This window comes from Muntiacus reevesi, chromosome 6 (genome assembly GCF_963930625.1).
Source record: "Muntiacus reevesi chromosome 6, mMunRee1.1, whole genome shotgun sequence".
In the NCBI taxonomy this organism is placed as follows: domain Eukaryota; kingdom Metazoa; phylum Chordata; class Mammalia; order Artiodactyla; family Cervidae; genus Muntiacus; species Muntiacus reevesi.
The window spans coordinates 63,109,652-63,136,997 of NC_089254.1; the positions used below are offsets into that span (position 1 = coordinate 63,109,652).

Here is a 27,346-nt window from a genome sequence, read left to right on the forward strand (position 1 = left end):
AATATCTCTCAAATTTACCTATAAGAATGTGAATGATATATTGTTTGATCCAGAATGCCTACTTCAAAGATTTGACTTTACAAAAAAATTTACTCAGGTGCAAAATGGTCTATATACAAAATATATATATAGCATTATCTTAAAGAGCAAAATATTGGAAATAAGCCTGAGATTTTGCAATAGGAGACTGGGAGATATGACTGCTAAAACAGGTACCCGGGAAGTCCTTATGAGGGGGCTGGGTGGTGTCTCATGACTCAAGCCTCTCTTTTTGGCCCTTTCTTTCATTCTTCTCAGATAGCAGTCATCTTCCATTTCAGTGAGGGTTTCTTTGCAGCTTTGCTTTCTTTCTGACCTCTGTTTAGCATTTCAAGAAAGGGTTTCAGAAATATTCTCTTTGAGGTCCACAGTAGGAGCATATTGAAGCTCATTCTCATTTTTACCCAGACGCTAGTCCAGTCACGCTGACATAAATATGTAGGGCCTGGATCCATCACAGCCAATGAAACTATTCATTTGGAATAAAATACCTGATAAATCCTGGGTCTGCATCCTTCAGAGGAAATGCAGGTACATGCACACAAAGGCACACATACCCATACACGCTCATCCACTCTAAAGTCCAGCCAGGAAAAGGATCATAAATTGGCCCACATCAATGTGTTTGTATCTATGGACTCCAAGTCTACCTTTTCTGGTGTAAATCAGAGGACAATGGAGAAAGCTAAGATTTGAATACAGAAGATGCAGTGTTTTAGTACTCACAAACCATAGAACCTTGAGTGATCACTTGATTTGAGATTCCATTTCTCATCAACAAAATGGGAATCCAAGTAATATCTGTGACATTACTTAGCTTTTGCTGCCCAACACACCATCCAAAATGTAGTGGTTTGAAGCAATTAGCTTTGCCCACAAGTCTGCAGGTCACCATTTGATCTGGCTTAGCTAGGTGGTTCTGTCTCATCTAGGCCATCTCCTGCTTCTGCAGCTGGTCTCTGGTAGTCTCAGGGAGACAGCTTATTTGCTCCTTGAAGTCTCATCTCTCCAGTTGACTAGCCTGGGCTTGTCTTAAATTGGAGACAATTTCTGAGAGACAATCAAAGCTCACAAGGCCCCCTGGGACCTAGTCTTGGATCTGTAGATTGTGTCCCCTCTCAAATTCATATTTTGAAGCCCCAGTCACCAATGTGACTATATTTGGGGATAGGGCCTATAAGGAAGTAATAAAGAGTAAAGTCATAAAATCATAAAGGTAGGGCCTTAATCTACTAGGACTAGTGTCCTTATAAGACATCAGAGATCTCTTTCTATTCACAAGCACAGAGGAAAGGCTGTGTGAGGATAAGATGAGAAGGTCTGCAAGCCAGGAAGAGAGGTCTCACCACACACCAAACTGGACAGCACCTTGATCTTGAACTTCTAGCCTCCAGAACTTGAGCAAATAAATTTCTGCTGCTGAAGCCACCCAGTCTGTGGTGTTTTGTTATGACAGCCTGAGTAGAATAATATACTTGGAGTTGGCATAATATCACCTCTTACGTGTGCTCGGTTGCTAAGTCATGTCTAATATCACCTCTTATATGTGCTCAGTTGCTAAGTCAAGATTCGGGATACCCCATGGCTGGAGCCCACCAGGATCCTCTATCCATGGGATTCTCCAGGCAAGAATACTGGAGTGGGTTGCCATTTCCTCCTCCAGGGGAGCTTCCTGACCCCAGGGATCAAACCTGCATCTCCTGAGTCTCCTTCATTGGCAGGTGGATTCTTTACCACGGAGCCACCTGGGAAGCCCAATATCACCTCTATCACATTCTGTTGGCCAAAGCAAGACACTAGAAATGAGCCCAAAGGCAAAGGGTTAGGAAATAGATTTAACATTAAAAAAATATATTTATTTATTTGGCTGCGCTGGGTCTTAGTTTCAGCATGTGAGATCCAGCTTCCTGACCAGGGATTGAACCCTGGCTCCTTGCATTGGGAGCATGGAGTCTTAGCCACTGGACCACCAGGGAAATGCCTAGACTCCACATCTTGATGGGAGGAGCTGCAAAGTCCCCTACTGAAAGAGCATGGCCATAGAAATAATAATCTAAAGCATCTGCTACACACAGTCTTTGTATGGATCACATGAAATTATGGATATGACAGTACTTCCTCAGTTATAAAGCCCTATAATGCTACAGTCCATGGCGTTGCAGAGTCAGACACAACTTAGCGACTAAACAACAACAGCAACAACAAAACAGTGTTAACTATGATATGGGGCCTGCTGCATTTATTTTGTAGTGGTTGTGGCTATTTCTTAACTACCAGGTGATATGGTTGTACAGATGTGTCTGGATCATACATTGTTCTCAGGGAGTCAGTAAAATTTGTTGAGTAATGAAGTTCTATAACTCTTTCTTAGAAAATTTTGTGTATTTATTTTTGTCCTTTTTGAAGTCCTATAATTCTTGTAATTAACCAGAGAGGATGGTTTAAGAAAGCAAAACTGCATTCTCATAGCTAGAAAAGCCTGAAAATAAATATTTGAATGAGTATCCCACTCAAAATGTTGAGGAACAGGAAGTTTGAGGCTAGATGAATAGTAGAAAAGAAGGATGCAAATCAGGTTGGATTTAGTGAATGTAGTCACCCGTGCTCACCATTTCCCTGAGAGACTGAGGGAAAGACAAGGCTGCTAAGTCGAGGAAGCAGCCCCCCAGGAAGGAACATCCGTGGCTATCGCATTGGACTCTTTTCTCATTCAAAAACCTGCCCATGAGTCCTGAAGACTGTGGGCAGGTTCACAAACCTTTCTTCACATAAGTATCTGTAGGTCTGTTTCTGTTTTGTAAGTTCATTTGTATATATTATTACATCAGATTCCACGTATGAAAAAATAAATAAAAGTGCTTTAATCACCCTGCTGGTGGTGCTCCACCCTCTGCACACTTCTCCAGCTCTCTCTTTCTCTGCTGTCCCTTCAAACACTTTCCATTCCAAAAAAGCAGGCTCACTTCAATGCATTGACCACCATCCTCTCTTCTCCCTCCAGGTCTTACCATATGTTCTCCCCACTGCCTTGGAGATCAGGTTTTCCAAGGTCTCAAGAGCTGATGAGCCTCTTTAGATGGACATTTTCTTTGCAGATCATCTCCTGTCCTTGCGCAGAACTACAAGCAGAAATCCTACTGACAGTTGTGATAAAGAGAGGCGATTCTGTTGAAATGTAGTCCGGCCAGTTGGTGCTTTTGCTCCAACTGCGAACAGGTTAAATTATACAGCATAGCACATTTCATCCATCTTTCATTGGAAAGAACAGACTTGGTGCTCTGATGCTGTGATGGAGGCATAGTGGTTCTGGGGAAGTTGGATCTATGTACTTGAAAAGTCAAAGGGTTGAGAGGATAAAGGAACAATTTTTCTCTTGCTGGAGGGAAAAAGTGAGTTTGGCATGACTCTTGGACCTCCAGGGGTGTCCCCACTCCTAGCAAAGGTAGGTTCTGGCTCTGGTACTTTGCAAACACGAGGAGTTGAGAGGCAGAACCTCCTACTCTGCTGGTGGTCTCTCCTATGTATTCACTCAAATAGGCAGATATGCTGTTCCAGAAACAAAGGGCGTGATTTGTCGACTTGGGAGCATGTTTAACACCTTCAGGTTACTCACAATGTAATTAATTCATCAAAACATCTTGAATGGTTCCTGAAGGATCCAATATCAGTCTCTAAACTGTCACTGTTTGTATTACACCATATTGCAGTAAGATTATAAATAGGGATAGGTTAAGATCTTACTTTCTCCTACATCTGCAGTTTAGTTCATTGCCTGGTACCTGAGTGGCACATTGAATAAACAAAAGAATGAATGAACTCAACAAAACCGTGTTCAATAAATTGATAAATCAATAAAAAATGAAGGACACAGTCAAGGTTTAAATTTAGGAAATATGTGAAGAACTAAAATATCTGTATCTACTTTATTTTTTGCCCCAAAGTCCTTGTACTATGTACTCGATAAGTGTTGATTTGTGCTAATGTTATCTAGCCCCCAAATTAAATATTACATTACAGATATAAGACAGCTTAGTGTCCCCACAATTAAAAATTGCAATGGGAAAAATTCTACCTTTCATTCCTAAAAACCATAGCTCTATGCCCCTGTAGACTGGAAAGAGTGATCTTCTTCACTCCAAAAAATTCCTAGTGCCTGTAGCCTTGGCTATGTCAGGGTCAGGGGCATCTACAAGTCCCCACATTCTCATTACAATCAACAGGGGCTGACAGGGAGCTTTCTTTTAAAACTCAAGTCTGTTGGAACCCTTACTAGGCTACATTTCCAATTCCTGAGAATTGGCTTCAGTGTAAAAGAACCTTAGGATATGTCCAAGGATGAAGACGTGAACAACTACCTTCAATCAAAACACATGCTTCAGCAAACTCAGACTGAGAAATTTCTTTCTAAAAGTAGCCTGTCAAGGCTCATAGGTGTTGACATATTTCATGGAACTGACCATCGTCACCTCTGCAAAAGTTTTCTCATGTAAAGTCCCCATGTGCAATAATACAACGGTGGACAAGTTGAGCAAAGCATGTGACTCATCAGGATGAAGCTGCTTCCTAGTCTTCCACCATATCTAGGATCAGAAATGCAGGGAGAATGGTCCCTCCCAGGGCTTTAGAGGTTTTATTGTTGACAATGTGGTATCTCCATAAATACACCCTAAGTCATGCCCTAGGCATTCCTGAAACTTCCCATTGTATTTCCCCACTATGTTAACTGCCCTCATCACTTCCTGATTTTACCTCCCTTTTGGGAGATCTGGCAACACTTTAAATGCATTCATTATCTAACCCCAGGTCCAAGATATGTTCTTAAACATACAGATGACAACACAGAATCCAATTATTTTTATTTGTCACCCCTGGACCTGTGGTTCTCTCCTTTCCTCCATCTCCAAGATGTCCCCCATCATTGAATTTTTGAAATAAGAACATAATCCTAGTTTTCCAAAACGCACACCTCTTGGCCTCCTCCTAGGAAATGGAACCTCCACATTCCAGAGAGTGTTTAAAGGAAACTGCTGAAATACTTCCTTCAGGCCAATTTCAACCCATCACTCAGGAGCATGAATAAAAACAACTGATATTACCTAAGGCTTCCCCGGGCTATGCAGCTTATCTCTAAGTGATATGCTTTTATATGTGGTTAGTTCAAGCAAAACACCATGAAGTGATATTCGCCACCTGCATTTATTCACAAGGAAACTGTTATGCCCGATGTCCGAATCCCCGAGCGAGAAGAGAGAAGGCTTCCGAGACAATGCAACTCGCAGGAAGGGAAGTTTATTACTGACTCGAGTCAGGACTCCCTGCCGCAACCAACGCAGTGGTGCAGGTCAGATAGCCCCGAGTCCAACCTGTTACACAAATTTATAGAGTGAGAAGCGGATTGGTTACACGTTTGCAAAACAATTTCATTGGTCAATACTTTCGCGCAGGCGGGACTTTCCTGGGGGTTTCCGCCCCGTTCCTAATTTCCTAATTGGCAAACATGGGTGAAAGCTAATTGGTCCTAATTGGCAAACAGTGGTCATTGTTAAGCGAAAGCTACCTGATAGTAGGAAGGCCTACTCCTAATCTAAGTTGCGTTACTGCTGCTCGCCTCACATTCCCCCCTGTCTGTTGTTCAAGTAGAGGAATCTTCCTCTTTTCCATCTTGGGCCGCTGACACTATAAGTGGACCCAGGAGGGTGGAAATTAAGGTAGTTGAAAACAAGACTCAAACCATCTCTGCTGGGCTTCCCGTTCTCTTTCTAAACAAGACCACCTCAGACAAGGAAGTCAAAGACTTCTCTAGATGACTGATTGACTCTCTTACCACTCTTGTATGGTCTGCATAGAAACCTCGCAGACCCTACCCTGTTGGAGAAAAATCAAGTCATCTACAGCAGCTCGTAGGAAAGCCCTTGGCCTTGCAGAGATAGTAAAGCTTGATTCACCCATATCTGAGGTACTTGGCCCTGCGGGTTGCGCCACACTCGGGGTCTACCAAATCTGTTTCCTACGTCCCATTCCCGGGGCCCATCACAAGAGGTTATACAGCTTCAGCTCCTGCAATAATCAGCAGGAGAATTAGGAGACCTCCCAGCAGACGAGTACGGGTGAGGTCTTGCCTTCCATTCTGCTCCTGTTCTTCCGGTGTGGCTTGCTGCACGTGATTGCAGTGAACTCAGAGTCCAATCCCGTCGACCTTTACAGCAGTAGGAGTGGTAAGGAGAACAACATAAGGGCCTTTCCATCTAGGTTCTAATACACACAGGAGGGGGTCTTCCATACAGAATCTCAAAAGGGCAGCTTATAAGGGGTGCTACGTGCCTGAAAGAGCGCGAAGAGAAGGAGGATCACCCAGTCCCCGCCAGTCTCTATTGTTCTCTCCCTTAGCGGGGAAGGCTTCCACCCACCCTGAGAAGGTATCTACCAGAACCAACAGACAGCGATACCTGTACTTGCCTGACCTTACCTCAGTGAAATCTATCTCCCAGTGTTGCCCTGGCTCTTCCCCTCGGTACCTCGTTCCCGTGTGCTGCTTTTTTCCTGTCCTCATCAGCTGGCACGCTTTGCAAGCCTGGATTATCTCTCGTCCAGTTGTATTTTATTCAGTCCATACCCAAGCTTCTTCAGAGCCTCTGGCATCTCAGGGGGAGGAGGGCGAGGGAGCCTGAAATAGACCTTCACAGAATCATAGATAAACCACTGTAGTGCAGTCAGAGTGCCGATCATGATAATGCGGGCAAAGAGTCTCTTCCATACAACTCTAAATCCAAGTCTCTTGAGGACCTGAGAGGTTCTGCTACCCTTCTCTTTATTCAACACAGACACCACGGAATCAGCAACAGTACGTTCAAAGCAAGATCTGTCTCATCTAAAGAGGAGCAACCCTCTTGTATACATTTTGGGAGCTGCATCCCTCAGAGTGTAACCTGGTTGGGTTTGAATTCGAACCTTAGCAGCTTCCATAGGAGCCAGAGCAATGTTCAGCACCGGCAGAGGCAACCAAATACAGTGATGTGCGCCACAGATAGGCATTTTCCTCTCCAAGCATGTTGCTGTACAAAACCTTGAAGACTTCATAAAAGCCAAACTTGCTGAGCCCCTGCAGGGAGTAGCCAATGAGGGTCGGGGCCCATCCTTTGGCCAAACCACGGAAACCATCCTCTTCTGCAATATTGTTTCCTTCATGGCCTGGGTTAGCCACCTTTGCCCCTGCCTGATCTTATACCCCAAACAGGTGACCTCTTGCCGGGCTATTAATTGTGCAGCAGAAGGACCTCTGGGTGGCAATTCCGATATTCATAGAGGTCCTCACTCAGAGCCTCTTGAACCTCTGTGGGATTACCAGTTGGCCTTCCTCCTCGGTCCACTCAAAGGCAAATACCTCCTGGCTCTGGGCCGCCAGGGGTAGGCTGAAAAAGGCATCTTCACTCAGGCAGCAAACTGCTCAGGAGGGTGTATGGGTTAGAGACAGTGGGGTGTATGTCACTCACCCGTATGTTGACTTCTCGCAGGTAATCTGTTCCCCCTGGCTTCTTCACTGGCAGTAAGGGGGTGTTTCAAGGGGATTGACACCACTTGAGAATTCCAGCATCCATGAGACGTTGAATGTGGGGAGTGATCCCCCGCTGAGCTTCCTGGCTCATGGGGTACTATCTCACCCTCACAGGAGTTAACCATTCTCTCCCCAAGAGTTCTCACCTGCTTAAGCCTCTCTAGAAGAGAGATGTTTTCAATAGCCCACCACTGATCAGCAAAGTAAAGTGCCACAGCTGTGAGTGAGTAACTTTCTGGGTCTGATCTCCACCATAGAGAGGTACGCTGATTCCAGATTTTCAGGGTCCCCGTACCTCAGATCTAACATGTAATCTTCAGCAGAATTTTCCAGTTCCTCATGACTGCATCCACAGGGAATGCCATCGGCCACAACAAGTCTCTGGGCATTCTGGTATCACCAAAAACGAATGGGACACCTGGTGGGTCCCCAGATCTACTTTTCGTTACCCAGGACTTGGGGAGGGGTGCTGAGTCTTGACTCCCCTAGTCACTGTCTTCCCCCGCATATAGAACTCGAGTTCCAGGGGAGATTCTCTGTCTCTGGGTCGTACCTCTCCTCAGGTCCCTCTTAGGGCACTCGTTTTTCCAGTGCCCCTGTTCTCTGCAGTAGGCGCACTGGTCTTTCTTTAGGACCTGCTTTTTTTGGTTTCTCCTTTTCTCTTGTCCAGGGGTCTCGAGGTTCCCTCAATTCTGTCTGGGCTAGCTCCCTCTGGTTCTTCCGCTTTTCCCTCGTTCTATATTCTCTATCTTCCTTCCTGATCTTCTCAGCTAATTCCCTTTCCTCCCGTCGAATTCATTCTTCCCTTTCTTCTGGGGTCTCCCTATTATTAAATACCTTTTAAGCTGCTTTCAATAAATCCTGTATCGTCTGTTCTCCCAATCCCTCTATCTTTTGTGCTGCCTGATTTACAAACACTAACAGGACTGCAGCACGTGACTCCTCAGCCTGGGGGTCCATAGGTGTATATTGCCTGAAAGCTTCCATTAGCCTCTCTAGGAAGGCTGCCGGGCTTTCAGTGGGCTCTTGCCTTACTAAATTTACCTTCGCCAAATTTGTCGGCTTTCTAGCTGCAGCCCGCAGGCCAGCCATTAGAGTCTGGCAGTACACTCGGAGATGCTCCCTACCTTCCGCTCGCTCAAAATCCCAGTTACACCACAACAGAAGAAACCCCTCGTCCACGAGATGAGGCTGGGCGGTTGGCCTCCTGTTGACCCCCGGGACCCGTTTCCGTGCTTCTGCCAGAATTTGCTCCTGCAACAGCTGCTGACAATCGTAGTGAAAGGAGAGTTTCACCTGGTTGGGCTCTAGTTACTGAGGCTCACTTATTGTAGGGCCTTCAGAGTCTGCCAGAGTGTAGCCCTGGCCGGGACTCATCAATTGCCCCACAACCATTCACCTGTTCACTGAAACTCCTGCCTGAAAAGAGTCTAATTAAAAACCAGAGACAATGCCAGCACACACACAAACACGGACAGCCGAAGACAAACACGCAGACAGACCAACGTCGGCCAACAACACAATTTTGGGCCCCCTGACCAGACCAGACTTGGGATCAGGAGAGGAACTCTCCTTCCCACAGAGCCGGCTGCCTTCCAGTGCGCTCGCTGGCCTCGGCCTTACGCCGGCTAGAGAAAGCTTTCTCCTGTGCCAGATACCTCCCTTGCTTTACAGCAGGGCCCCGGAATTACTCTGGACTTTCCCTGTGCCAGATACCTCCCCTTGCTTTACAGCAGGGCCCCGGAATTACTCTGGACTTTCCCTGTGCCAGATACCTCCCCTTGCTTTACAGCAGGGCCCCGGAATTACTCTGGGCTTCCTGTCTTGAGACAATGCCGGCACACACACCAAAGACAAACACACGGACAGCTGACAACACAGCGCTGGGTTTTCGGGCCCCCTGAGTTTTCCTGAGCACCGGTGCTATTATCTATCCTTCCCTTCTGTCATGGAAGTGTTCTCTTCCCCCGGTAAAGGGATCCCGGACGAGCCCCCAAATGTTATGCCCGATGTCCGAATCCCCGAGCGGGAAGAGAGAAGGCTTCCAAGACAATGCAACTCGCAGGAAGGGAAGTTTATTACTGACTCGAGTCAGGACTCCCTGCCGCAACCAACGCAGTGGTGTGGATCAGAGAGCCCCGAGCCCAACCTGTTACACAAATTTATAGAGTGAGAAGCGGATTGGTTACACGTTTGCAAAACAATTTCATTGGTCAATACTTTCGCGCGGGCGGGACTTTCCTGGGGGTTTCCGCCCCGTTCCTAATTTCCTAATTGGCAAACATGGGTGAAAGCTAATTGGTCCTAATTGGCAAACAGTGGTCATTGTTAAGCGAAAGCTACCTGATAGTAGGAAGGCCTACTCCTAATCTAAGTTGCGTTACTGCTGCTCGCCTCACAGAAACTTGAGGTAGAGAAGATAGTCTTCCATTCCAGTTCCATTCCATGTGGCTGTTCAAGCAGCAGAAATATCCTCAAAAGCACTGAAAGTTTGCCAAGAAAGGGTCTAACTAAAGAGGCTCATCAAACTCTTGAGACCTTGGAAAACCTGATCTCCAAGTCAGAGAGGAGAACATATGGTAAGACCTGGAGGAAGAAGAGAGGATGGTGATCAATGCATTGAAATGAGTCTGCTTTTTTGGAATGGAGAGTGTTTGAAGGGATGGCAGGGAGGAAGAGAGCTGGGGAAGTGGGCAGAGGATGGACCCAGCAAGGTGACTTTATTGTCTAGTCACTCAGTCATGTCCGACTCTTTGCGACTCCATGGACTGCAGCACACCAGGCTTTCCTGTCCTTCATGATCTCCTGGAGTTTGCTCAGACTCATGTCCATTGAATGGGTGATGCCATCCAAGCATCTCATCCTGTGTCATCCCCTTCTCCTCCTGTCTTCAATCTTTCCCAGCAACAGGGTCTTTTCCAATGAGTCAGTTCTTCGCATTAGGTGGCCAAAGTATCAGAGTTTCAGCTTCAACATCAGTCCTTCCAATGAATATTCAGGGTTTATTTCCTTTATGATCGACTGGTTTAATCTCCTTGCTGTTCAAGGGACTCTGTAGTCTTCTCCAGCACCACATTTTGAAGGTACTGATTCTTCGACGCTCAGCCTTTTTTTTGTCTAGCTCTTACATCCGTAATGATTACTGGAAAAGCCATAGCTTTGATATACAGATCTTTCTTGGCAAAGTAATGTCCCTGCTTTTTAATATGCTATCTAGGTTTGTCATAGCTTTTCTTCCAAGGAGCAAGCATCTTTTAATGTCATGGCTGCAGTCATCATCCACAGTGACTTTGGAGCCCTAGAAAATAAAATCTGTTACTGTTGCCATTGTTTCCTCATCTGTTTACCATGAAGTGATGGAACTGGATCCTATGATCTTAGTTTTTTGAATGTTGAGTTTTAAGCCAGCTTTTTCACTCTCCTCTTTCACCTTCATCAAGAGGCTCTTTAGTTCCTCTTCACTTTCTGCCATTAGGGTGGTGTCATCTGCATATCTGAAGCTGTTGATATTTCTCCTGCCAATCTTGATTCCAGCTTGTGCTTTATCCAGCCTGGCATTTTGCTTGATGTACTTTACATATAAGTTAAATAAGCAGGGTGACAATATACAGCCTTCATGAACTCCTTTCCCAATTTGGAACCAGTCTGTTGTTTCCTGTCCCGTTCTAACTGTTGCTTCTTGACCCACATACAGGTTCCTCAGGAGACAGGTAAGGTGGTCTGGTATTCCCATCTCTTTAAGAATATTCCACTGTTTGTTGTGATCCGCACAGTCAAAAGTTTTAGCATTGTTGATGAAGTAGAAGTAGATGTTTTTCTGAAATTCTCTTGCTTTTTCTATGATCCAGCTGATGTTGACAATTTGATCTCTGGTTCGTCTGCCTTTTCTAAATCCATCTTGTACATCTGAAAGTTCTTGGTTTACATCCTATTGAAGCCTAACTTGAAGGATTTTAAGCATTACCTTGCTAGCATGTGAAATGAGTGCAATTATGAGATAGTTTGAGCATTCTTTGGCATTGCTTTTCTTTGGGATTGGAATGAAAACTGACCTTTTCCAAGGGCCACTGCTGAATTTTTCAAATTTGCTGACATACTGAGTGCAGCACTTTAACAGCATCATCTTTTAGGATTTGAAATAGCTCAGCTGGAATTCCATCACCTCCACTAGCTTTGTTTGTAGTGATTATTCCTAAGGCCCACTTGACTTTGCACTCAAGGATGTCTGGCTCTAGGTGAGTGATCACACCATCATGGTTATCTGAGTCATTAATACTGTTTTTATGTAGTTCTTCTGTGTATTTTTGCCACCTCTTAGTATCTTTTGCTTCTGTTAGGTCCATACCATTTCTGTCCTTTATTGTGCCCATCTTTGCTTGAAATGTTCCCTTGGTATCTCTGATATTCTTGGAGAGATCTCTAGTCTTTCCCATTCTATTGTTTCCCTCTATTTCTTTGCATTGATCACTTAGGAAGTCTTTCTTATCTCTCCTTGCTATTCTTTGGAACTCTGCATTCAGATGGGCATATCTTTCTTTTTCTCCTTTGCCTTTTGCTTCTCTTCTTTTCTCAGCTATTTGTAAGGCCTCCTTAGACAACCATTTTGCCTTTTTGCATTTCTTTTTCTTGGGAAAAAAGGCTTTGGTCTTCCCTGGTGGCTCAGATGGTAAAGAATCCGCCTGCAATTTGGGAGACCTGGGTTCAATCCCTGGGTTGGAAAGATTTCCTGGAGAAGGGAATGGCTACGTACCCCAGTATTTTGGCCTGGAGAATTCCATGGAGTGTATAGTCCATGGGGTCACAAAGAGTCAGACATGACTGAGAGACTTTCACTTCACTTTCTGTACAATGTTATGAACCTTCATCCATAGTTCCGCAGGCACTCTATCAAATCTAATCCCTTGAATCTATTTGCCACTTCCACCATTTTATAATAAGGGATTTGATTTAGGTCATACCTGAATGGCCTCCTGGGTTTCACTTTTCCCTACTTTCTTCAATTTAAGTCTGCATTTTGCAATTAGGTGTTCATGATCTGAATCACAGTCAGCTCCCGGTCTTGTTTTTGCTGACTGTAAAGAGCTTCTTTATCTTTGGCTGCAAAGAATATAATCAATCTGGTTTCAGTATTGACCATCTGGTGATTTACATGGTTGAGTCATCTCTTGTGTCGTTGGAAGAGAGCGTTTGCTATGACCAGTGCATTCTTCTTTTTTTTTCCAGTGCATTCTTTTGACAAAACTCTATTAGCCTTTGCCCTGGTTCATATTGTACTCCAAGGCCAAACCTGCCTGTTACTCCAGGTATCCCATGACTTCTTACTTTTGCATTCCAGCCTCCTGTGATGCAAAGGACACCTTCTTTTGGTGTTAGTTCTAGAAGGTCTTGTAGGTATTCATAAAACAATTCAACTTCAATTTCTTCAGCATTAGTGGTTGGGGCACAGACTTGGATTACTGTGATATTGAATGGTTTGCCTTGGAAACAAACCAAGATCATTGTGTTATTTTTGAGACTGCACCCCAGTACTGCATTTTGGACTGTTTTGTTGACTATGAGGGCTACTGCATTTCTTCTAAGGGATTTTTGCCCATCAGTAGTAGATATAATGGTCATCTGAATTAAATTCGCCCATACCGGTCCGTTTTAATTTACTGATTCCTAAAATGTCAATATTCGTTCTTGCCATCTCATGTTTGACTACTTCCAATTTACCTTGATTCATGGTTCCTATGCAATATTGCTTTTTACAGCCTCGAACTTTACTTTAAGCACCAGACACATCCACCACTGGGTCTCGTTTCTACTTTGGCTCATCCTCTTCATTCCTTCTGGAGCAGGATGATTAAAACACTTTTATTTATTTATTTTTTCATATGTGGACTCTACTTTAACAACAGATATAAATGAACTTATTTACAAAATAGAAACAGACTTACAGATATTGGAAACCAATTTATGGTTACCAAAGGAGTAATGTGGGAGAGGGTAAATCAGGAGCTTGGGATTAACATACACACACCATTATATTTAAGACAGATTGCCAGCAAGGCCCTTGTATATAGCATAGGGAACTCTACTCAATATTCTGTGATAATGCATATGATAAAATAATCTGAAAAAAAAGTATTTGTATATGTATTACTGAATCACTTTGCTATACACTGGAAACTAACACAACATTGTAAATCAACTATAATCCAATAAAATTAAAAAAAAATAAAGCCATGCACCTATGGTCAATAAATCTATGACAAAGGAGGAAAGAATATCAATGGAGAAAAGACAGTTTTTTCATTAAATGGTGCTGGGAAAACTACATGTAAAAGAATGAAACTGGAATACACCCTAAAACCATACATAAATAATAAACTCAAAATGGATCAAAGACCTAAACGTAAGGCCCGATACTATAAAACTCTTAGAGAAAAACAGAACATTTTTTGACGTACATTGCAGCGGTATCTTTTTTGATCCACTTCCTAGAGTGAGAAAAATAAAAACAAATAGGACCTAATTAAACTTAAAATCTTAAAGCACTTTTATTGGTTTAGGATTTTATCTGGAAAGTAGTGCTTCATCATATATCAGAGAAAGTTAACCAGGGGAAGGATATACTGGATTAGCTTTCTAGCTTAAAAAGTTTTGAAATCTTACTTTTTACAGAGTTCAGTTCAGTAGTGGGTTTGGGAATAAATTACAGTAGGGGGCAGGAGTGGATACAGAGAGATAACCAGAGAGCAGAATGCTGGGCTGGGCCAGGGGAGAAAAAATGGTGCCTTAGATTCTGTTTGTGGTGGGGGAAATGGAGAGAGGTGGACAGATTTGAAAGAGTTCATTAAAAATACAAAGCCCACCGATCGATTCAATGAAGAGAGCCAGTGAGTTAGGAAGAAGGAAGAACCAAGGATGAGTTCTAGCTTTCTGGCCTGAGTGATTAAGAATACTGAAGGAAGAACAGCAAAGGTGTGAGAAGAAATTCGGGAGCAGGTTGAGTCATAGCCACTAATAGAAACATTGCAGGTAGGACATTGGTCAGCGGGGTTAAGCAATGCAGAGAGGCTTCTTAGGAGCTGATCTCAAAAGGAGCATAACTATTATGACAAAATCATTTTAGATTAGTGGTAACCCCTTGTTCTCCACCATTCTTCACCTATTCTGTACTATTCAGACTTATTAATATGGGTCAATGATAGTAAGTGGGTGCAAATGGGGAAAAACTTAAAACTTTGTCTCAGGATTTTTAAACACACACACAAACTCACACCTATAAGACATGCAGTAAAACTTACTGGAAGAAAATACACCCAGAAGTGCTTACTCTGGGTAGTGGGGTTATAAGAAAGTTTTATTAAGTATTTTCTAAAGGATTCATGATCAATCTGTATTAACATCAGCAAAAATAAAATCATAACTTGGAAGAGTATAACAATGACAGTAGTTGAAGAGTGGGAACAACTGTTTTTCCAGACAAGGAAGGGACCTTACATCTGTGAGTCTTCTAATATGCAAATCATTCTAAAACTGACTGCTCTTTCAGATTATGATCAGCTGACAGAGTGAGTTGGTATGAGTGCTTTTATTTATAAAATTATAGGAAAGGCTTTGAACTTTTCAACTGCTCCAGTTGTCTTCTTTAAAGTTATGAAGAACCTGGGGCAAGATGCATTTTACCTTCCAACTTCCCTCCGTAAATGTTACATGAGTCGAATTGAATATTGGTGATAATAGTTGGTAGGCTAATGTTTATTAAGAGTTTCCCATATAAGGAGGTCAGTTCTGTATACTTCCCATGCAGCTTTCAAAATGAATCAATGAATTGGGTTCAATCATTCTTGAAGGTAAAGAATGTAAAGTAAAATAAATCACACAGAAAGACAAATACTATAATCTCACTTATCATTGTTGTCACTAAATCATGTTTGACTCGCGAATCCATGAACTGTAGCCTACCAGGCTCCTCTGTCCATGGGAGTTTTCAGGCAAAAATACTGGAGTGGGTTGTCATTCTCTTCTCTAGACGAAATCTAAAACAAACTGGATAGAAACATAAAATAGATTGGTAGTTGCCACAGAGGGTGAGGAAAATGGATGAAGGTAGTCAAAAAGGTAAGATGAGTAAGTCCTGGGGCTGTAATGTACAGAATGGTGACTGTAGTTAACAACACCACACTGTAGATTTAGAAATTGCTAAGAGAGCAGATCTTAAAATTTCTCATCACAGGAAAATATTGGAACTATGTGAGATGGTAAATGTTAACTAAAGTTATTGTGGTGACCACTTAACAGTATATAAATCTATTGAATCATTGTATTGTCCACCTTAAACTAATACAATGTTATATACCAATTATAACTCAATATTGGGATTAAAAAACACAAAACAAAACAAATAACAACAGCAAAAATTAAAGCATGGCAGGTTGTATAACTCACATAGGTACTCAAATAGTAAATAGAAAAGCTAGGATTTAAATCTAACTCATCTGACTTCCCCACTCCAGTACTCTTGCCTGGAAAATCCCATGGACAGAGGAGCCTGGTAGGCTACAGTCCATGGGGTCGCTAAGAGTCAGACATGACTGAGCGACCTCACTTTCACTTTTCACTTTCATGCATTGGAGAAGGAAATGGCAACCCACTCCAGTGTTCTTGCCTGGAGAATCCCAGGGATGGGGGAGCCTGGTGGGCTGCCGTCTATGGGGTCGCACAGAGTCAGACACGACTGAAGCAACTTAGCAGCAGTAGCAGCATCTGACTTCAGAATCCACTGTCTTAACTACTATATTATTTCACTTCTCCAGTGAGAAGCTTGATTTAAGTCCTCATTGGCTTAACAAATATTTAAGGAGTATTATGTGCTAAGCACTGTGCTGGCCGTAGCAGAGCCAGCATAAATCAGAGTCCCTCCCTTTTAAGAGTTTCCCATCTGGTGGTGGAGATGGTGACCATACTGTCTTTGGGATGGGACTGTGGCCAGAGTCTGTGTGTCCTCAGCAGGGACACAGATGAGGGGATCTAACTCTATCTTGGGGGCTGTTATTGAAGCAACCAATGTCACTGTTAAAACTTGAAGGAACAGTAGGAATTACATGTCTATTTATAACATATATGCTGAGGAGGTGGGCTTCCCAAGTGGCATTAGTGGTAAAGAATCCCCCTGACAATGCAGGAGACACAGGTGTCTTGGGTTTGATTCCTAGATAGGGAAGATCCCCTGGAGGAGGACATGGAAACCCACTCTAGTATTCTTGCCTAGAGAATCCCCATGGACAAAGGAGCCTAGTAGGCTATAGTTCATGGGGTTGCAAAGAGTCGGACACAACTGAAGTGACTGATCATGCATGCACGCATGCAAAGGAGGAATTTCAAGTTAGCTGGAAGATCTGGTATTGATAGATCTGATCACAGGCCAGAAAAACATCATGTCAATGGTAAGGCACACAATGTTGACTGCAATCCTACTTTAAAATTTGTTGCATGTAATCGGAGATCTGGTCTGTTTTGAATATAAAAGTAAACACCACTTCTCTTACACAGACACTATAAGAACAGAAGATTTGAACTTGAAGTATCTGAACTTCTTGTTTTGCAGATAAGAAAATGAAAGCCCAGAGCAGTTAAGTGATTTGCCTGAGACCACACAGCTATTGGTTTGAAAAGTGGGTCTAGAACCCGGGTTTCCCTTCAGTCAGGCAGGCCTGTCCTTTAGCCAAGCCCATCACCTTCAGAGCAGAGTTCCGTCTGTTCATGGATTCACAGCTGCTGTATAAGGCTGTGTAGGTCAATTACTGGATGAGGGTAGCTGCGCGCAGTGTGATTGAGCCAAAGTCCACCCAGAGGAAGTAGCAACTTTTTCTCACTCTCACAGGCACTTTGCCTGCGTGTGTGTGTGCTAAGTCAGTTCAGTCGTGTCCGACTCTTTGCGACCCTATGAACTGGTAGCCCTCTAGACTCTTCTATCTATGGGGATTCTCCAGGCAAAAATACTGGAGGGTATTGCCATGCCGTCCTCCAGGGGATCTTCCTGACCCAGGGATCAAACCTGAGTCTCTTCTTTCTCCTGCATTGGCAGGTGGGTTCTTTACTACTAGGGCCACCTGGGAAGACTTTCATGGGCACTTTATAGGCAAGGAGTTGCCCTCTTGAAATAAATGTAGCCCAGCCTACAGAAACACCAATTTTATCATATACTGTGTTAACACAGTGATATCACTTTTATTTTTACCCATGCTATTCAAAGAATTTAGTGATTAGTGCTTTAGTGCCAGTTGGCTCACAGAAACCAATTCTAGTAGGTGGATTTCCAGCAAGTTTCATTGGTGTGACTTCTCTGCCTACTAGTGGGTCCCAGCCATGTCCCTTCCCGCAAGGTGTAGGGGTTTGGAGGGAAGAGGGATTCATTCTTGAGCACTTCATCTCGGCTCTGGAGTAGTGGCTGCCACTTAGATAGTCCAGTATTCTTCTGAGTTCCTGTTACTTCTTTCTTTTTGTGGGGGGATGGGGTAAAGGGGAAGCTGTGCCCCATAGTATGCAGGATCTTCCATGACCAGAGACTGAACCCATGCCCAGTGCATTGGGAGCATGGAATCTTAACCACTGAACCAACAGGGAAGTCTAGGTTCCTGTTACTTCTTACCAGTCAATCCCTTCTAATGCCAGTCCCTACCATGGATAATAGTTCTGTAGAGTCAACATTCCCTGTTCAAATACACTGTGTAATTTCTCTCTCCGGAAAAGACTCTTACTGATTCATAACCCCCAAATTTCACCACCAGCCAAACACAGCCTGCTTTCCTAGAGGAAAAAAGACTATGGCACTACCAAGAATTACATGCTAGCTGCACGTGCTACCTGGAGGGCCTGTGTCCTTGTAGATTCAGCTCAGTTCAGTTCAGTTCAGTCGCTCAGTCATGTCCGACTCTTTGTGAGCCCATGAATCGCAGCACGCCAGGCCTCCCTGTCCATCACCAACTTCCAGAGTTTACTCAAACTCATGTCCATCGAGTCAGTGATGCCTTGTAGATTAGCCGGGAGTTAATGAACGGACATAAAGAATGGACATTGCCCTTTAATTTCCCTGAGTTCCTTGACTTAAAGGGCAATGAGACATATGCATATACTATGGTCAGTGGGGGTGGGAACACAGACTTAAATGTACTACTCATAGGTGTTTTCCAACAGAGTGAAGGAGAACCATAGCAGTTACATGGGAAGAAACTCTTGGATCTTAAAGGTTGATTGAAGCTTTGCCAGGCAGGTAGTGGTAAAAGAATATGCCACTCAGAAAGAAGAGGACAGACAGAAGCCTGGCATAACAAGGAATAACCACTCTCAGAAATTGTCAATAATACAGAATGGCTGGGTAGGGGTGACAGCTGTAGTGAAGGAGTTTGACGTTATCCAATGAGAATGGAAAAAGATGAGTTTAAACAAGAGTACAGAATCAAGTAGATTGGCAGGATTGGGGGACATTGAGGGCTAGTTACAAGGAACAGATGAGATAGTAGCTGTGAAAACACACATTTTGGATAATATCTATAACTAGATAGCCTTGCTGCAATTTGGTTCTAAGCATGAATGATGATTAGAGGCTTCCCTGATGGCTCAGATGGTAAAGAATCTGCCTGCAATGCAGGAGACCCGGGTTCAACATCCGGGTTGGGAAGATTCTCTAGAGAAGGGAATGGCTACCCGCTCCAGTATTCTTGTCTAAAGAATTCCACAAACAGAGAAGCCTGGTGGGTTACAGTCCATGGGGTCACAAAGAGTCAGACATGACTGAACAACTTTCACTTTTAGCTGTTTTTTTATTTTTTCAATGAATGATGAGGCTTCATGCTCCTACACAGCAGAATTATTCTGATCATTGGGCCAGATGACAATCTGGTGACAGCATCTTATGATAATGTGGTAGCTTCATTGCAATTTACACTTCTCTACCTCCCTCCCAGTTCCCCACCTGACCATCAGTGCCAGAAAGCTGGTGCCTTTGTGTTTTATAGTAAACAATGAGCTCTGTATAAGTTTGCTTTTACAGCCTGTTGCTAAAAGTAGCAGGCTCCTAAAAGAGAGTTTTAAAGTGAGAATATAGACTCCATCTCATCATTTTACAGAAGAGTAAACTGACACCAGCTCATCGAAGACTCGTCTAAGAGCAAGTGAGAGAGGGAATTACAATCAGGTGTTTTGGAAGATTTTGCAGGCGCTCTTTGTTGCCGTCTTTGTGCGCTGTGCTTAGTCACTCAGTTGTCTCTGACTCTTTTCAACCCATGGACTGTAGCCATCCAGGCTCCTCTGCCCATGGGCATTCTCCAGGTAAGAATACTGGAGTGGGTTGTCATGCCCTCCTCCAGGGCATCTTCCCAACCCGGGGATCAAACCCCGGTCTCCCACATTGCAGGTGGATTCTTTACCATCTGAGCCTCATGCTTGTTGACTGCCACTAGAAGAATAAAAGAATAATCCAGGGTACTTGTAACTCAATGGATATCCTTTCAAAAAACCCTAGGGAGGTCCCAGATGGGCCCGTATTCCTTACTCAACCAGCAGGTCAATCAGCAGTTCCTTTCAGGGGTAGGTAGGAATCTTCATCTTCTTCAACATGAATCTTTCTAGTTTAAGGGCCAGAAATTTTTGTCTTGTGGGTAAGCAGTCTTATTACAGATGCCAACAATAAAGATACTCCATTTTTTTTTAATTGCATGAGGTTATGTCAGCAACTCTGATATGATAGTTACGAATCTGTCACTTTGTCATCTGCAGCACAATTTGGTTTGGAAGAATGGCTGAATTCCTTGTATTGAATACCTGGAAGTATCACTGATATCCTTTGTCTTTGTTATTTATCACAGTTTGTAGCTACTACTGGGCTTCCCAGTTGGCTCTAGTGGTAAAGAACTTGCCTGCCAATGCAGGAGACACAAGAAACATGGGTTCCATCCCTGGGTCTGGAAGATCCCCTGGAGGATGGCATGGTAACCCACTCCAGTATTCTTGTCTAGAGAATCCATGGACAGATGAGCCTGGCTGGCTGTAGTCCATAGGGTCACAGAGAGTCAGACATGACTGAAGCAACTTAGCATGCATGCATGCTACTACGTCTATACAGTGGTCAGCTGTCCTCTGCTAGGGCAAGACCTGTGAAGTTTTCTTAGAACCTTGTCTCCTAGATGATAATCTTCTCCCATCATGAATGCTCTTCATCCCATATGTAGGGCCATCCTTCAGCAAAGTGGTTGTTGACATCCCATGCCTGCAGGAGGCTGGGGGAAGACCCTGTGCCTCCTAGCAATCCCTCTTCCACATCTCTGAGTCTGATAGGAACGTACTTGCCATGGCTCTGAGGCAAGGTGAATGGGGCTAGAGAGATAGAAAACAAATGAGAGGAACAAAGCTGTGATGGGACAGCCAGCTTATTGATGACAAAGCTTGCTCTGGGCGGCACACTTGTTTCTACTCTAAGATACGTATTATACTGACACCCAAGGGTATAAAAATCTCTAGTCTTATTCTCTATTTACCGTGGAGATAATAACTCATGCTTATCCCAAGAACCTCTTACATTTCTGTGTAATTATCATAAAATGCTCCACAGATAAAATAGAGTTTTTAAAGATTACTTACCCTTACATTATCAAGCCAGCTTTTTGTGTTTGTTTCTGGTCTGGTGACTCTTCTCAGCTAAGGAAAAATAATATTCTCTCTTTTCCTCATAAAATGTGCCTTGTGATCACTGGATATTAACTGCCCCACTTTCCCCTCTTATTCCTTTCTGGTTCACCTTAAAAAAATTATTTATTTATTGTGTGCCTGTGCTGGGTCTTAGTTGTGGCATGTGGAATCTTTTAGTCATGGCATTCAAACTCTTAGCTGTGGCCTGTGGGATCTTATTCCCTGACCCAGGATCGAACCTGGGCACCCTACATTGGGAGCAGGGAGTCTTAGCCACTGGACCACCAAAAAATCCCTCCAGTTAGCCTTTTACTTGAAATTATTTCTGCCTATTTTTATTCTTTATTTATCTGACAAAGCTTCAGCCTTCAAACTCACTGTTCATTAAGTGTTTAATTCTCTTCTAAGGACTCAGCAATATCAGCATTCTGGGTTTGCATTACATTTCAAAGCAGAAAAAATTATTTCTAAGTGTTAGATAAACCAGAATGTCCTAAGTGAATACAAAACAGAGTCTCTGCTTTTGAAATGCAAGTCACAATGGGGTGAACAACAGAGAACGAACATAAAAGGACTTTCAATGACCTGTAATATGAGTTACAACTTGGCCACTGACTGCAAGGCAGTCACTGGGGCCAAAACTACCTTGTGTATATATTAATAATTATCATGGTTATGAAAATATTTAGCAAACACACTGCTAGATTATTGTCCTTTTTTTCCACATAATTTGAAAGCATGGCATGAGAATTTCTTTAATTTTTTCCAAACTTGGGAGTGAAATTTCATTTGCCAAGGGCTTTAAGAGAAAAAAGGTCTCTAACCTAATTAACTCCAAACTTAAACATTTTCCCTTTATTTAATATAAAATATGTTGAAGTTTATACATTTTCAAAATCTGTATATATGTTATGGGAATGTAATTAATCATCTGCAGAGCACATGAATCCCAGCAAAGACACTTTGTCAAATTATCTCATCTTACTCATGATCTTTGTATCTCACGAATTTTGCTTGGTTTCTATTTCTCTGAGTTGGGATTAAATCAGTGAATTCCTCCCACTGCATAATTAGGACTGCTTTGAAACTATGTAATTACAAACCTCAACTGCTGATTGTACATTGCACTCATTGTCATAACTGCCATTAGCATGGTTTTAAATTCTTTCAGAACTGTGGGGAAAGATGTTCCGTTAATAAGTTCCACTGCTATATGTCTGATATTGATTATCTGTGGCAATTATAGACTTCGGTGGGATCCAAAACTAGACACAGAACCTGGGAAAATGCCAGTGTTTTGTGAATTAAAGGAATTTTTAAGAAAAAAAAAGTTCTTTAAAACATTAAAACTGTGGATGAAAGTTAGTATAAGATTTTAAAAGTATACAATGGCCAGCTTAATTTTATAAATGGGTACAGATCTAATCTATTGGTCTTCTTAGGAGGAGAAAAGCATTTTGGGTAGTTATCCACTCTAATTTTGATTACTTACAGAAATTAAAATATTTTATGAAGGTGTTTCAAAGCCTGATTTGACAGTTTCTTTTCTGTTCACTCCCACTGCTGGTCAGCCCCCAATCTCCTCCCTTACAATGAACGTCTATGAGTCCAAGATCCTGACTCCCTCATCTTCAATAAAGTCTAGAGGCAGTAGGTGTGTGTATGTGCTTGTTAGTCTCTCAGTCGTGGCCGACTCTTTGCAATGCCATGGGGTATAGCCCGCCAGGCTCTTCCATCCGTGGGATTTTCCAGGCAAGAATACTGGAGTGGGTAGCCATTCTATTCCCCAGGGGACTCTTCCTGACTGAGGGATCACCCAGGTCTCCTGCATTGTGGGCACTTTTTACCATCTGAGCCACTAGGTAGGCCCTCTTAAAATTGTTGTAACGTCCTTCTCATTCAGAAAGCTCACCCCAATGAGACTTTGGTCAAGTATCAAATATAAAACCAAAAAAACTTCATGATTAAAAAAAAGAAAACCATCTCACAAACTCTCTTTTAAGAAGGTAAGGCGTTCATAATCCCCACGAAAATAGTTTCTTTTGGAGTAAGTTTTTAATTATGTGCTCATGGATCAAATGGTACACTCTATGACTTTGCTGATATCCAAGCTTGATTCACTAATTTAAATCCACTTAAGCCATTTTCATCATGTTTCTTTGTTAAATCTCTTTAGACAATCAACATGCTTTGTTATAAGTTACGAATTTGAGAGAACAAAAAACTATATATAATAAATTCAGAAGCTCCAATCAAGCTCTTGTCTCTCATTATCCACATTATGTATATATTTATATATATACTTTGATCATTATAATTTCCGTGCTATGCATTTCTTGGGGGTGTGTGCATGCTCAGTTGTGTCCGACTTTTTACAACCCCATGGACTATAGCCCCCCACGATTCTATGGCCCTTGTTTTTTCCAGCAAGAATACTGGAGTGGGTTGCCATTCCGTCCTCCAGGGGATGTTCCCAACCCAGGGATCAAATCCTGTCTCCAGTGCCTCCTGCATTGATAGGCAGATTCTTTACCATTGAGTCACCTGGGAAGCCCCCATGCATTTCTAGAAGTTTATAAATGAGCTGAATTGTGGTGGGAAAAGGTCCCAGGGGATCTTAACTACAATAAAGCTCTTATAATTTGCTGGAAGCTAGTGGTATTCATTTACCCAAAGTTTGTAACAAAAGCAAATAGGTAGATTTTTGTTAAAAATCTTCAGGTTGGTAGATCTTTAAGGCTTTGCAACTAGATAAATGCATACTGTAGAATAAAGAAATTAGCTGTTTTTTTTCATTGATATGAATCAGCCATAGAGTTACACGTATTAGAAATTAGCTTTTAAAGCAAAGTGAGTGGGGAAAAAAGCTGGCTCTGCACAAACTTAGGGTTCAGTCCACCTGTTTGAATAAGTATTTTTAGATAATTGTGAGTCAGGTTAATAACAGATACTCAACAGAGCTGTTATTAGCATAGTGACTTATTCTACCTTATGAAGGTGCACTGAAGTAAAAAAGAAAATGTAGGAATAATGAGTTGAGACCTCCCCTCTTTTCCTCCAATCTGGTTGATAAATAGGAATATCCAGCTAACTGATTCCAGTTTGGGTGTTGGTAATTTCTAGACATGTTCTCCTCTCTGCAGTTTTTTGAGAGGAGCTCTCAGGTTATGTGGCAAATGATTAACTCTGTCACTTTGGGCTTTGCATACCTGCTTTTAAGTATGATGGCTTTCAGTCTTGCAATGGAAAAAAATACAAAAGTCACCTTAAGTCTTACTGTGCAACAGTTTTAATAGTCCTCGCTAAAATAGGCAGTACAGTTTAGCAGGTCAACATTAAAAGCAATCTTGCCTTATTTAAAATGCTTCTACTTAAGAACGATTCCTGCTCTCTGCCATCCCTTCACTTAAGGTATAAGCCTGAAGAAATATTCCCAAAGTGCATTTCTTTTATTTCTCATTAAAGATAGCACTGGGATTTGCTTTCCAATAGCAAGTCCAGAATCAGAGCATGCCATCCTTGTTGGAAGGCTGCACAGTTTCAGTTGAGTTAAGGTCTCTTAGAGAAGTACCCTTCTCATTTCCAAGGGGGACGCAAAAGCCACGGAAGTTTTTCGGAAAAAAAAAAAAAATTATACCAGATTCCTCTGTGGTATCTTCTCTTACCACGAATAAATATTTAATGCATCCTTGAGTCGTGAACTACCGGAACACTCAATTGTCACTTCAGTTTCCAGGACAATAAAATCTGGAGGCCTGGTGCGAATATTCTTAATTTGGTGGGATGAGACTCCACGTACAGGGAGGGTCAGAATTCTCGGGTTTAGAACTGGGGACTGAGGAGGTGTGATAGGAAGAGTCCTGGAACTCTCGGGCTATTGCTTGTCGTCGTGGGGGTCACCAGGGAAGCTGGCTTCCTCCGAGGACCTGACTCCCTCGGGGAGCAGAGTGGCGCGCACTTTTCTCTTCTCCTTAAAGCGGCCTGAGCGCGAGATCTTCAAATTTCGGCGGCTGTTGCCCGATTTCTCCCCGCCCAACTTGTCTAGCTTGTGGGGCTCGCCGGCGCTCCCGAGGAGACTGGGGTGCTGATTCTCCCGGGAACTGCTCGACCAGTCCTGGACGGGCGGCGCGGGTTCCCCGGGGGCAGGCTGGGCTGGCGGCTGCGCACCCCCGGCGGCCTCCTTGCTTTTCTTCCTGCTGTTCGTTAGCGAATTCCACCAGGAGCCCGAGCTGCCGGTGCCGCCGCCGTCGGCCATAGCAGGCCGGCCGAGGGGCGCTGGGCGCGGGGCGCGGGGCGCGGGGAAGGGCCTTGGCGGCAGCAGCTGCTCTGGGGTCCACCCGACCCTGTCCCGGCCTCTCGCGAGCGGGCTGCGGGCTGGGAGCAGAGGCCAGCGGCTCGTGCTGGGGAAGAAAACAAAACTTGGTTACTGGGTTAGTCGAAGTCACGTGCGCCCCAATCCCACTTCCTCTCCTGGGCTCCGGCGGGCACCGGATCGGCTGGGGTCGGACGGCCCGCAGCTTTCAGAGCGCCTTGCCGCGCCCCCCAGAGCGCAGGGGGACGAACCTCCTCCCCGGCGCCGCCTTCTGGTCTGGAGACCGAGTCTTGGCGCTCCCCGGCTTCCAGGATAGGGCAGTGGTCCGCGCTCGAGGGCCACCCAGGGGTGGGTGCCGGGGCTTCAGGATTAACCAGGCCCCAGAAGGAAAAAGGCCCGTCCTGTCAGTCTGCCCCATTGTAAACGACGCCCAAAGGTGACCCACCCGGCCCAGAACGACGAGGGCGCCGGACGCGAGCGCGTCCCCGCAGACAGTTCCGAAATTTCCCTCAAAGGTTTTTTTGCTCCCTCGACTTTTGTCCCGGGATACTTTTTCGATGTCATTTTTCGAGGGCGGGGGCTGGGGATTTACAGACCAGCAAGAGTGAGAGACAAGCTCGTGGTGTTCTGTTCTGTTTCTTTTAAATTCTGCTTTTGACAAAACGTCTGCCTTGTGACTTTCAGAGAAGCATGTCTAGACTTCCCTTGAAAACCGCCGTCCTACTCTTCCTTTTATTCCCCAAAGACCAATCTTGCGTCTCTTTGCAGCCACCCCCGGTCGGCAGTTGAGATGAGCCCAAGTACCTCTTTCCTTAGTTCTGTATTAAAATAGGCACCGAGTCTGTGTGTACTAGGCAACTCAACTCGGGATTTTTAGTTCAAATTAAAGGCTCCTGTTCTTGCGCAATTCCCTCCTCCAAAGGAGAGGGCGCACAACGGAACTCCAGTCTGCCCTTCTCCCAGCTTTTAAAACAGCACACAGCGCAACGAAAAGGCAAAAAGTGTTACTAGCACTTAAGGTGCGAATATCAGAAGCGAGACGTCTCGGCCCACTTTCTGTGCTGGGTCTACACCGCACTAACTCCACGAATGAGTAGGATTCGCTGGCGCCGCGGCTCATTTCCAGGTTTCCGCTGGGCTGCTTCCCATCCCACGCGCGCGACACTCCTGGGATTCGCCGGCGCTGGAGAGCGAAACTTCGGCGGTGTTTGTGGTTAGAAGCTCTCCTCCCTAAACCTCCCCGAGAGAGAGAACCCGAACGCCTACGCCAGAGGCAGCCGCGGCCTCGGCTGAGCTGGGAGACCTTGGCAGCGGTTCCTCCCCAAGACTCCCCGAGGGCACACTCGGGCTGCGACTTGAAAACAATAGAAGAAAAAAATGGCCAAAAGTTGTTTCCCTGCTGAAGGCACCCACACCCTCTGGCACAGTTTGCAATGGGTTTGCAAACATCTCTTCTCCCTCCAGTTTATAGATCGGAAAAGCACCCCCAAGTTGTTCACTGATGGTGGTGGTGGTGATGGTGGTGGCTGTTCTGATGCTGCCTTCTGTCTTCTACCCTACGCTGTCTTCTCCACAATCAACTTTGTATGCACAGAAGGGCTATGCACGTATTGCTCAAGGAAACGATTGCAAATTACGCAGAACGCCTGCTTCTAACAACTTCTCCTCGGGAGCTGGGGGAGCTCCCCAGGGTGACACCCCGGAATAAGCTCTGGCTTGGAGGACGGAGAATCATCCCATCGCTCACCTGCTCAGGCTTCCCTGGACCC

At 44.1% G+C, this 27,346-nt stretch overlaps 1 protein-coding gene across 2 annotated transcripts; it reads right to left on the minus strand.

Annotated features, from left to right (window-relative positions):
- Nucleotides 1-24,453: 24,453 nt before the first annotated feature.
- Nucleotides 24,454-27,291, minus strand: PRR15 (proline rich 15). 2 transcript variants are annotated; one of them, XM_065939077.1, is made up of 2 exons: nt 26,023-27,291; nt 24,454-25,665 (listed from the first exon to the last, which is right to left on the minus strand). In XM_065939077.1, the coding sequence occupies exons 1-2, from the start codon at nt 26,139-26,141 to the stop codon at nt 25,140-25,142; spliced, it is 645 nt and encodes a 214-aa protein (XP_065795149.1). In that variant the 5' UTR covers nt 26,142-27,291; the 3' UTR covers nt 24,454-25,139. The 2 variants fall into 2 exon arrangements, with proteins under 2 accessions (XP_065795149.1, XP_065795148.1); XM_065939076.1 differs by lacking the exon at nt 26,023-27,291 and adding an exon at nt 25,829-25,989.
- Nucleotides 27,292-27,346: the final 55 nt, after the last annotated feature.

What these genes read in the sequence shown, in the direction of transcription:
- PRR15 (XM_065939077.1), bottom strand. Translation starts at nt 26,141, where the DNA reads ATGACATCGAAAAAGTATCCCGGGACAAAAGTCGAGGGAGCAAAAAAA. An exon ending in CCCTCGTCGTTCTGGGCCGG is followed by an intron (nt 25,666 to 26,022) that starts GTGGGTCACCTT and finishes TTTCTTCCCCAG; the next exon opens with CACGAGCCGCTGGCCTCTGC.